General features: G+C 40.3%; 1 protein-coding gene across 2 annotated transcripts in view; it reads right to left on the bottom strand.

Annotated features, from left to right (window-relative positions):
- Positions 1 to 12506, bottom strand: part of hip1 (huntingtin interacting protein 1) — a 38596-nt gene extending 26090 nt beyond the window's left edge. Inside the window, exon 1 of one of the 2 annotated variants that reach the window (XM_083695284.1) lies at positions 12244 to 12506. In XM_083695284.1, the coding sequence (XP_083551410.1) occupies positions 12244 to 12363 (120 nt within the window). In that variant the 5' untranslated portion in view covers positions 12364 to 12506. Of the gene's footprint in view, positions 1 to 7241; positions 7404 to 12243 lie in introns of those variants that run through there. The other variant, XM_083695285.1, reaches the window with a different exon arrangement.
- Positions 12507 to 12771: the final 265 nt, after the last annotated feature.

Here is a 12771-nt window from a genome sequence, read left to right on the forward strand (position 1 = left end):
TGGGACTCAAATGGGACAAACTGGCAGGTGTTTGTCATGAACCCTGAACAGAAATTGGTGTTTTTACGTTGTATTATACATCAGGAGGTGTTGTGTAAGTCAGTGCCAAAAATTAACAATGTTATTGATGTTGTAACTAAAATAGTTAATTTCATCAGGGCAAGAGCATTGAATCACAGACAGTTTTTTTTTTTTTTTTTTTAACTTTTGGAGGAGCATGAGACTGAACATCGTGACAGGCTACCACACAGCTGTCAGATGGCTAAGCCTGGGCAAAGTGCTTAAAAGAGTATGGGACCTAAGAGCAGAGATTCAAGAGTTCTGTGAGAAGAAAGGGAATGACATCCCAGAGCTCTCAGATGCAGACTGGATAACAGATTTTGGATTTGCTGTTGATGTTGATGTGACTACACTAATGAATGAACTAAATACCAAACTGCAATGCAAGGGCCTTTTTGTATATGAAATGTACAGCTTGGTGAAGGCTTTCATGAGAAAGTTACAGTTTCTTTCAAGCCAAATGGAGGGCAACATTCTCACCCACTTGCCAACACTAAAGGAAGCCACACCATCAGCTGATCACCTCCGCAGGTACTCATCCATGTTAGGAGCACTGCATGGTGAGTTTTCAAGGCGATTTCAAGACTTAAAAACAGTTGAGAATGAAATGCACATGATTTTTTCTCCCTTTACCTGCAGTGTGAATACTACACCCAGCAAAGTTCAGCTCGAACTCATTGACCTGCAGTCTGATACACTACTGGCAGAGCACTTTAAGTCAGTATCACTGCTGGATTTTTACTTTTCTCTTAAAGAGGAGAACTTTCCACACGAGGCATGCTCAGAAGATGTTAGTTCTCTTTGGATCTACCTACATATGTGAACAACCATTCTCAGTGATGAAGTTTAACAAATACAGATACAGATCCTCTCTCACTGATGATCACCTGTCAGCTGTCCTTCCCATATCCACCTCAGACATTCAACCAGACTTCAATGCACTTGTTCAAGCCCAAGACAGACTGGATTTTTCTCACTGAACAAGAAAAAAGTACTGAAAAACATCAAAAGCACTTATTGCTGTTTGGATAAAGTTAAATAAATGCTGCAAAACATACACATTTTCTGTATTTTTTTGTGAAAGTTAAAAGTATGTTATGTTAAAAATAAAATGAAATAGTGATATAATTATTGGCGTTTTTACAATTTTTTACTGCAATATTTGACCTATCCATATTTTCACAGCCTTATCATAACATGTACTCTTACCAATAGCAGCTAATCAAAACCATATAATTTACTGCTTTTTATAAAGCGATAAAATATTGAGCAGAATTATGTTCAGCCTATTGGTTCGACCCTCCACAACAGTCCCAGTTTCTCATGTGGCCTCTTGGGAAAATTAATAGCCCACCCCTGCCTTAAATTAATTTATGCCCGAGAAACCAGACATCTAGCTTGCTATATGGCCGGGCTCACCGCTGTTCCGTCCCAGGTTTGATGCTCCTCTGTGACAATCATGTAAATAATACAGAAAATTACATAATACGACCTTGAATGGCGGTGATGTAGCTATGTTCTATAATTGATGCTACTGGAAAATGTGTATAATTAGTGATTTGCATTAGCAAGTCCAACCATTGTTCTTGCTCATACTACTTCTTATGATTGTTCTTACTTATACTTATTAGTATTGTTCTTGCCCATACTTATTAGTGGGCTTAATTCAGCAAATCCAACTATTGTTCTTCAACATACTTATTATTATTATCATTATTATTCAAATCCCAGTGCTACTCCTACAACTTTTAGGCTATTCACACCAATCCAACTTTACAATGTGCAGAGAAGTCTAACTCGCACTGCTATGAATTTGGAGTTTTAAAACTATTCAAACTTGAAAGTGCACTTTTTAACATGGGAACCGAAAGATGACATTTTTGAACAACACTACTCGAACACCTTTTAAGCTATTCACACTATTCCAACTGTAAAAGGTACCAACAACTCAAAATTATCAACCCTAACAAAGGCTTTAAACTATTAAGCTTTTCGCAACTCCAAATACTGTCATCCGGTTAACATGGTGGAATGTTGATTAAGGTGAACATTCAGGGAGCCCCATTGTTACTACAACTGCCAAGGAGCTTTCAGGAAATAAAAACAGCATGACACCTGCAGAAGTCATTCTTAGAATGATTACACAACAATGCACTGTCTTCGCAAACCCAAATAAAACCAGCCTACACTCCACTGACCTTCCATAGATCGATATGATAAGCCTATCTATCTTAACCTCTCATTTATCTTTCATCTATCCATTCATCCATCCAACCATCTATAACTTTATCCACGACCATAATCTGACATAATCTAACCTTCAGCAAATCCAACTATTGTTCTTCTTAATACTTATTAGGTGGTCTTGCTTCAGCAAGTCCAGCTATAGTTCTTCAACATACTTATTATTATTCAAATTTTTCCACCTGCTACTCGTCATACAACTTTTAAGATATTCAATCCAACTTGAAAAAGTGGAGGTCTAAGACATGTTTGCTCTGACTTTTGGTTTTGATACCCATTCAACTTTTTAAACTTGAAAGTGCACTTTTTAACATGGATGTCTATGGAAACCAAAAGATGCCATTTTTGAACCACTGCTGATCTTACACCTTTTTAAAAGTATCATCAACTCAGATAAAAGCTTTTTGATACCTATTCAATTGTCAACTATTAAGCTATTTGTAACTCCAAAAACTCTAATCCGGTGGAATGTTGATTCATGCCAAAATTCTGAGAGCCACCATTGTTACTGCAACTGCTATGGAACTTTCAGAACTCTTGTATGAAAACAACAGGAGACTTGCGGAACACATTCTTAGAATGATTACACAACAATCCGCTCTCTTGGCTACCAGTTCTACCTGACTGAAACCACCCTCAACCACTTAACCAACCAACTCTACTACTCTCAAACAACCAACCAACTCTCTACCCACTCCACTGAGGCTCCATCCTATCTATCTATCTATCCACCCATCCTTCTCTCATCCATCTAACCTTCTATCTATCTATCTCTCTCTCTCTTACCCTATATCCATTAATCCATCCATCCAACCAACCCATCCCAATCTCTTTCAACTACCCAGAAAATCTCTCTATCGTCCAAACCATCTTTCCACTACCAAAATGTAGACCTGCAGAACTCATTCATAAAACAATTACACATCAACTACACCAATGAAGTCACCTTCACCTTCTCTCTCACCTTCACAATCCTTTAACCGTCTCTCATCTCTCTGGCTATCCTACCGTCTGACCATTCGACTCACATTTTTTTCAACTACCCAGCCATCATCCTTCTATCTATATGCTACTCCCTTTCTTTCAACTACCCAGCTAATCTCTCTCTCGTCCACAGTTAACCATCTTTAAATATTTCCTACTACCAAAATAAAACTGCAATCCCAAAAAGTTTCTTCTGGAACTTATTTTTCTAGTTATTATTATTATTCTCTAGCTAGCCTGTGGTTTTGATTGGATAGTGAGGATGTGAGGTTACCATATTTGGTCTGAGGACCATCCTCGGAAGTTCATAATTTTACAGGGAAAATGCTAATTGAAAAAATAAACACACAATAAATGGGGCTTAACGGAGCAGTGAGGAGAGTCTCGAAATATGTTTTCCTTTGTTCCCATTCAAGCTGCAGTTACCATGTTCAACCATTTAGGACCACTGTTTTTTAACCAATTGTTTTGTGTGTGTGTGTCTCTGTGTGTGCTGTTTGAGTGAAATTTGTGCAGCAGATTTCGACAGATTTACAGTTTTTGTTTTTATTTTAGCAAAGTTCAAGGGAACCATCCTCCATGGACCAGCTTCCACTGGTCCAGCCCCTCAGCTTACAGATGCCAAAAGGTCACCACATTATTCATAATGTCCAAACTTCAAACCTGGCTGCCTTGGTCAATCGCTGATGCTGTGTGACATTCATGCAATTTGTGTTGTTATTTTTTTTTATAGTATTACCTGGTTCTCTCACCTCACCGGCCTATTGTTGCATGTTGCTCGTCTAGGGTGGCTGAAGTTTGTTTTTTAGTTTTGTATCCACACATATTTAGGAATAAGCCTAGTTCTTAAATGTATTTGCTTTTCTAATAGGATTGTCTCGCATGATAGTGATGGGATCACATTTTTGTATCAAACTTCTGGTGTAAAAACTCTGGAAATTAATGACCAAAATAATGTTTTAAAGTTAGAAGTTATGGCTTGTCACCACCACCTATAACTTTGCCTATGGACTAACAAGGTTTTCCAGCAAAGTGCATTGCTGAATGCTGGTCTACTGTACTTCAAACAATGTACTCACCACTGGGCAGGTTGATTAGTATTCAAAGCTTCTCTCATCCAGCCAAATTCATACTCTTCAGAGTGATAATACAAACCCACAGAGATCAGGCTGCATACAGAAGAATATGCAGGTCAGTGTTCCATTGAATAGGTCTGTTGTTTCCCACCTAAAACCTCAGTCCTATATCAGTCCTAAAACTCAATCCTGGATGCTGAGAAAAAAAGAAAAAAGCTCAGGGAAACACTGATGCAACTCTATGTTTGGTGGTTTACAAACCCTATTTGTATATGATAGGTTTAAGTTCTATCCATATTCTAACTAACAAGAACAGACATAGTGTGAAACAGACACACAAACACTATGGCTACACAGGCATAATTAGTTGACACAGGTGATGTGGACTATCTAAAAAAAGTACTTATTTTGTTGGTATTTTAAGGAAATATTTACAGACCATGTTTCTTCTTTGTTACACAGTGATTGATAGAACTAGTCCAGGACAATCTTTACATTATCTTTGGATAATAAGGGTAATTTGTGGCAGTGAGCTTCATCACACAGGGAAACCCAAAACATTACCACGTAACAGTGAACAATGAGAGGAATAGGATTCTGTGTTACATGGAACGAGTGCAATCTACAGTGCATTGTACTGTATTGCGTTGTCTATTTTCTATTCAATACTGTGTATGTCAGTGAATGTAGAGCTCATTCACTGTACTGAAAACAAATTCCACCAACCTAGGTTGTGTGGCAATAAAAGGAACTTGTATCTTATTATGCAAAATATAAATCACTATCTTGGAAGAAAACATACTCTAAGAGTATGAATTAGGCTGTTTTCAATCCTGAGCAACCTGCCCAGTGGTGATGTTGTTTTAAGTACAGTAGAGCAACATACAGCACTATAGCAGGTATCAAAGCTGTGTGCTGGAAAATCTTGTTAGTGAATAGGTGAAGTTATGACTGATGGTGCTCATTTTTAGTTTCATGTCTTTTCCTGATTTGACTAGATCCTGACAGATATATCGGAGCACCAATATTATCAGCCAATATTGGACTTTTACAGATATCTGTGTCGGTGCCGTGAATGCACTGTTACAATACCAGCCTCACATTCTGGCATTACATGAAATTATAGAATATCAGTGTAGTTGGTTTTTTACAGAGCGGCTCAATAGATATATCAATAGATTTTTATGAGTGAATAAACTTGCTCATTCATGAGAGAGCTGGCGCCTACATTGCCGTTTGCTGTTACTGGAGGGCCTATAAAGTGGTGGAATTTAGGAAAGTAACGTTAGCTCTTTGGACTGCAGTCAATTAGAACAGTAACTAAAAGGATGTTGACTGGACAAAATAGTTATTCGGCATAAGGAGTCACACAGTAAGATATGCATGGCTATAGCTAGTAACCATGAAATTCAGAGTTAGACATTCAGCTTGGGTAGTTCCAATCAACGCAGTTTGTTGACTCTCGAGAAGAGAGCGTAATGTGCCACTTTGCTAAAGTTCAGTTTGAGGAGGGATGGAATAAACCATTATTGGAAATGACAGTGGTTGGCAACATAAAGTGCAGGAGGTATTCTAAAAGTATGTTTTAAGACTGCATTTCAGTGCATTTTTGTAATAAATCATCATTGGACCGAAAAATCCAGGAACCTTCAGGCTCTACTTTTGACAAGCCATAACTTCTCACTTAAAACGTATTAACTTAAACGTCATTAATCATAACATGACTTAGCACTGCCTCTGCAGCCACAATGCTCCTCCAAGAACAACCAAGGAGGTTCTTCTGGTGTAAACAAGTGTCCGTCTCTCGTAGACTGTGATGGATCCTCTCAAAGGCCTCCACACCAAGGAGACTCTGGAGATGCTTGATAACCCCCCCCATTACACTTCTATGGCGCTAAAGTACACTTCACTGAAAGGGCAGTCTTTGGTGCTTTGGACGTTTTGCACCTGCTCCAGAACACTCAGAACAAATCCAGCCAGAATGGCCCTAGGGTCCTCTGTGGCTCAGTTGGTAGAGCATGGCGCTAACAACACCAAGGTTGTGGGTTTGATTCCCGCTGGGTCCATATATACTGAAAAATGTCTGCACTCACTTCAATGTAAGTCAGCTAAATGGCATGTATTATATCTTGAGGAAATTCCGAAATTGCTAATTAATGTTATGCTTTTGTTTTCAGGGGAAGAAAATCTACAATTCACAGCACACTGAGCCACACTCATATCATACCATAAAACGTCAGAGAAAATAGTTTTACTAAGCCAATTGTAACATTCAGTTAAGGTGGGTGTGTGGAGCTTTATTGAGATAGTGCCATTACTGTGATATTAGTAATGGGTAATTATGGTAGACTGCAGTCTTTAAACATATTATGATATCATAATGCTGCCCTGCCCAGCCTGAGGCACTTTAATCAGATAAATATATTTCTATTTTGGAGAGTACGACTATCCTGTCCTATTGCGTCAGGATTAATAGCCTATAGCGTAATTATGCACAGAGACCAACTTTATTTCACACTGTAAAGTAGCTGGCCTACCACCAGTCAGACATCACAATCTTAAAGAAAACAACACTACTAATTGTTGCGTAGTTTCAAGGACATAGATCTATAACCTAGGTAGTTTAAATTCTGGTCACCATAATAATACGATCTTGTGCGTGCTCACATTCGAATGTCTACATAGCCCTCTTCGGCTATAATGACCATAGCTGTGTTAACTATACAGTTAAAATTACGATAATGTTACCAGATGCAAAACGTTAGTCAAAACACAATTGCACAGCTCTTACACTAAACCACCACGATTACACATGCCATGAAAATAATAAATGTTCGCTGAAGAAGAAAAAAAACACGACAATGTACAGAAACATACCATCTTACTAAGATCCATAATCCCAGAAAAATGCAGGAGGTTGCTGTGAGACCAAAAGACTAGTCGAGTCGCTGCGTGATAATACTTCGACAGAAGCTATACAACAGGGAAAGGAGAAATCTAAAAACACACAGGGAGGGAGGGAGGTGGAGTGGGCCGTTAACTCAACATGTGTCCCGATTTGGTATCAAATACTCTCCAATTCCTTCCTTCCGTATCCCTTCTCTCCCGGTCCTACGTGCTCAGTTAAAGCTGGGGGCTTTTACAGCATCCTTCTGCGAGACGCGGAACCGAACTGTTGGTGTAGAAAACGAGAGTAGCCTTAGGTAGTGCACACACTAAGCATCTGGATCTCGTTCGATCTTGTGTTCTATCGGTATAATTCTCGCAAGTTTCAGACGATTTCGATTATTTAAACATGGTGACAGTTTCTAAACATCTATCCAAGGTTTTTAGGTAAACACCGCGCTCACTCTGTCAGACAATGGCTGCAGAGGGGGATGGCACAGACCCCCGCCCAAATAGCCGAAATAATCGCATACCTCCCAAAGTAATAAATTACACTCATAAAAACAAATTTTCAAATAAATTATAAGACGGTGCACATCATATCTACAGTAACTTTTCATCAGTCAATGTAACATTAACAATTATCTGTGATTGGGTGGATAGTAACACGTGGCCATATCGCCGTAGGCTATATCCTTGTAAAATGTACAAGAGAAATGATCGCCCCAACATAAAACGTGGTCTATTGCTGTCTAGTTCATCGGACTTCGGTTCTCTCCTTTGACCGCACTTTTAGAATTGCCGCATCATACCCTCTGAACGTTCTCAAAGTCAAACAAAAAAATAAGTTATGAGATGGGACACAACAGCATCTGTAAACATTGAAACGATGATAGCAATTTTAAGTTGATGGTGCCCTCCTGTGGTTGCTCAAGACCGGCTCGGTTTTCTTAAGAACTGATCTTCTGAATACTACCAATAGAGGGCTTGGGTCTAAAGCCAATAATAAAAAACACTGAGGCAACAGCAGATAAATTTAAGTTGAGCCACAATAATCAATATGTGACCCATTATCCTGCTGGCAAACTGGCCACTGAAAACAAACAAACAGTCTTTCCCCAGACAAAGTATGCTCTATTCCACAGTCTCTCCACTTCCTGGTACGGTGTGGGCCCAATGAGGATGGCGCTATTGAGGCAACATTTCTGCACGCACGCGAACGCACACACACGTGGAAGGATGAAAGTCCCCCTCCCACAGCCCCCCTCTGTCCCAACTCAGTGGGCAAGGTTCATCTCATGGCCTTGAACAGCGCTAGAAATCGAAACACCTCCATGATAGAAGGGCCTAATCATTTTGGTTCTTAGCTGGCACTTGTAGTTAGTTAGTTAGTTAGTTAGTGTGTAGCTTTTGGTGGGTTGCCCTGTGCACATTGTCATTACAAATCTGTAACACATGGTAGATAGTAATTCAGACTTAAAAAGTGATGCAAATTAGTAGGCTAATACACAATAGGGTCCAAGTGACAAATGAGGCAGATCGTTTTTTTGTGGTACAAGGTACAACCTAAACCAGGGGTTTGTTAGTAAAACTAAACAAATGTCCACTGCTGTGCACACCAGTGCCTCATATTATTACAATACTTGATATTTCAGTAGCCTACACTCAATGCCTCATGTCCACAGAGCTCAATATTACAGTGTGACAATGGCCTTCTGTGGACATCTCAAGATTGGAACTAAAAATAAAAATTAATGAACCAATATACCTACAAGAAATGTTGTATATTACATGTACTTTACCAAGTACAATAAATAGCTGTAAGTAGGAGTCTAACTTTTTTTTCATGTCCTCCAATCAGGGGAGGGGGAGGTAGAAATTAAAAAATGAAATAAAAAAGGAGACAACATTATGCAAGTAATACTTTCTGATATGACTATAAATTGCCTTCTTCCCATTTTAAAGCTGATCTATCCTTTAAAAAAAGTTTTTTGACAACAATCTAAAAATCTAAACAATCCCAGCATTTCATCTGGGCAATTGTTCCAATCACTGTCCTGCTACTTATTTATGTACAGGACTTTTAATCTAGAGCCAGTGCAATGGGGCCACAGGCCAGTGCCTGCTGTTTCTGCTGCCTCAGTGCTTTTAATGGTCTCTCACTTGCTCTCTCCCCCTGTGTGTGTGTGTGTGTGTGTGTGTGTGTGTGTGTGTGTGTGTGTGTGTGTGTGTGTGTGTGTGTGTGTGTGTGTGTGTGTGTGTGTCTAGTACTTCTATGTAACTCTCTCTAGTCATAATGACAGGGTGCAAAGAGGATGGGGTGAATTACAAAGTGGAAAAGACAAGTGTGGAATGGAAAAGGAGGAAGACGAGGAGTATTTGAGTGAGTGGAAGACGAAGAGAGAGAGAGAGAGAGAGAGAGAGAGAGAGAGAGAGAGAGCGTTTAGAGTGCTTGTCTGGGTCCGCCCTGCTGTGTCCTGCTTGTGCCCGAGGGACATGGCAATGCTCCTCCCCTAAATTCCACAGCTGCCAGGGCACAACAACACTAAAGGGGGCACCGGCAGGGGGCAGGGGTGTGGGGGAGGCAGCATTGATCCAGACAGACTGACTGAGGTAGCCTGCTTGGGAGGACAGTGAGATGGAAGGGGACTGGAGGCTGGCAGGCAATATTTGAGTCTAAATTTAAGGCCCTAATTATGTAAGATGTGCTGCTAGTGGTGGAGTCACTCAGTGTCCCACAATAGAAATCATAGGGCTGGGAGCTGCACCTCAGGAGAGGGTATAATGTGGGTGCTGGTCTGAATAGCACTTCCACAAGCACAGCCATGTTCTTATTATTTCAGATGACTAACACTGTCATAGTAACAGCACTTTAGGTTTCTGACTGCACCAATGCTATTTATCCCCTTCCAGCATTCCAGGAAAGAGAAAAAGAAAGATGTTACAGTGGTAACTGAGAAGCCATATATCCTGAAAGGCTCAAAAACAAGTAAACCATTCATTTAAATCCCCTAAATTCTCCTACTAATGAGACTAACATGTCATTACAAGCAAGCTGTGTGTGCTATCTGGGCCTTGGTGAGTTATTTTCATAACTCTGTGGACAATGTGATAGAGAGGGTTTTGAACACACCCTTGTTGTTTACCCAACTCTTAAGATAGGAGTCCTGAGATCCATGCGTTTACTGGCGCTACCACCATCACTTTAGAGGCTTGTTCTATACATCAATACACTTTTCTCTATACAGTAAAATTTGAGATTTTTAGAGAGCTCATGCCTGAAGAGAGGAACTGGCAAGAGGTTTTAAAGCAAACGGATGGTTTTCTACAGTGGTGAAAGCCAGGAGATTTAGGCAGCTCAGAGCCCAACAGATCAGATCAGATTAACTCTGCCTGATCCCTGTAAAGCAGAGACTAGTTTTATTGATTCCTCCACCATGGATAGCTTTAGGGCTCCATTAAAAATCAACAACAAAAACAACTGCCTGAAACTTACAAGCTTTGGGCTTATATCAATGATATCAAATCAACTGAAATACTGCTGCTCAGTCACATGTAGGCCTAGCAACACTGATACACTATGTCCAATTGGCTATTACAAGCTACATAGCATACCACAGTTAATTGCATGAGCACCTCCAAATGTTCCCTCGAGACAGCCTTATCTTGAAAAACCTTCACCTAAAATTAAATAGTGTACAATAATTGTCTTCAGTGACTAGACATGTCAGTAATGCTCTTATGTGACAAGAACAGTCAGACCAACAAAATGTAAACTTTTTTACTGAGACCACTAATGACAACAGTCAAACTATTAAAATGTACATGTGCTGATGGTGTTGATGATACCCCGACACATTTACAAACAGTGAGATCTCTGGAGTCTGTCTCTTCCTACTGATCAGACCTGGGATACAGACACAGCAGCGCATGCGTCTTTAACAGCTTTTAATCCATCTCACTGTCCTAGTTGGGGGACGGGAACAGGGCACTGCATGCTGCAAGAGAGCAAAATCTGCTCTGCATGTTCAGTCCACAAATGAGTGTTAACTCAATGACTAATTTTGCAGTCATTGTATATGGGAAAAGCAGGTTGAAGCCACTGAAAACCTTCCAGCAGGGCAATTTAATGAGGCTTGATTCATCTGACCTACTTTCTCCCCTCTCCCTGGTCCACCGGACAGGAAGTGTCCACAGCTCAGCAGCATGCATGTTAAATGAGCAGGCATTTCTCCTGACTTCTGATCATACACATACAGTAGATTAGCTATATGGGATCCATAAATCATACCCACCCAACCATTGAAGGGCAACAACACCCCTCCTCCTTTCTCTTAACTTATTTCCCATTATTATAAGATACAACGATGGACCACCCTCTCTCACACCCTATAGAGCAGACTGATTGCACTTTCCAGAACCCATCACAATATCCCTGACTAAAAGCCTTTTACTTCAGCTCGATACACAGTGGCATAAATGGATACTGCAGGACCAATGCTCATAGCCTGTTTGCCTCTCTACAGTTCTGTGGACGTTAGGTCTACCTTTCCTAAGGTATGGCAAAACAGGCCTCGGTTCTTCATCAGAATTCCTCAAAAGGACAATAGAGCTGTGCTCTCATGGCATTTCAACAGTTTTGATGACCTACATTTCAGCATCTCTGCTTCTCTGTTACAGCCATGACAAACTGAAACAGAAGGGATTGTACCAATATGTCTGGGTGTTATCCCTTCCATGTAGGAGATATTGTGAAGGCCTGAACATAACATGAAACATAGGTAACAAACAACAATGCATTTTAAGCATATTATTTAGCATGAACTATTCACTGAAAAAAACTTGACATTTGACATTTGGAACGTAGAGTAATAATTCACAAAACAGGAAACATCCTGACATGTCTGCATGTTTTCACGCTGAATTAACCATAGCCACCTTGACCTCAAGAATAAACCACGAACATTCTGAATTTCCCCTATGCAGGATTTACCTGGCTGCGCTCAAAGTTCTCCTTTTCAACTTCCAAACTGTTGGCGCCACCGGTCCGACGGATCAGCGCTTTAGGAATTGGATTCGGTACTTGCTGCATGGAGCTCTTCACTCGGTCCATTGCTATCTATTTCAAATGAGCACATCGACAATTACACCATATCGTCAAATGAATAGTCCGACAAAACTCGGTGGCAATAGATTTCGTCGATCAATTCACGAGGTCATTTTGCTGCCATGCACCCCAGCGTCTCCCTCTGTCATGTTTTTAAGCCCTGCTGTAAAGTAGCCTAGTGTTGCACAGAACAGCCGATCTTTAAAACAAGTAACTACGCCCCCTAGTCTATTATTTTCTATCCCTATACAGTTTGTATCTGTGTACTTGCGAAGATACCCCATAGTTTAGAATCTGTTGAACGAGGATGATATTTGCCCAGACGCAGCAACTGTCAAGAGATCGTCCCAGCTTTGAACAACTGGCTGGAGCCTCTGAGCACAGATTTCTATTTGACAATTATTTATTATTGGG

Source organism: Argentina silus (genome assembly GCF_951799395.1).
Source record: "Argentina silus genome assembly, chromosome: X".
Classification (NCBI taxonomy): Eukaryota; Metazoa; Chordata; class Actinopteri; order Argentiniformes; family Argentinidae; genus Argentina; species Argentina silus.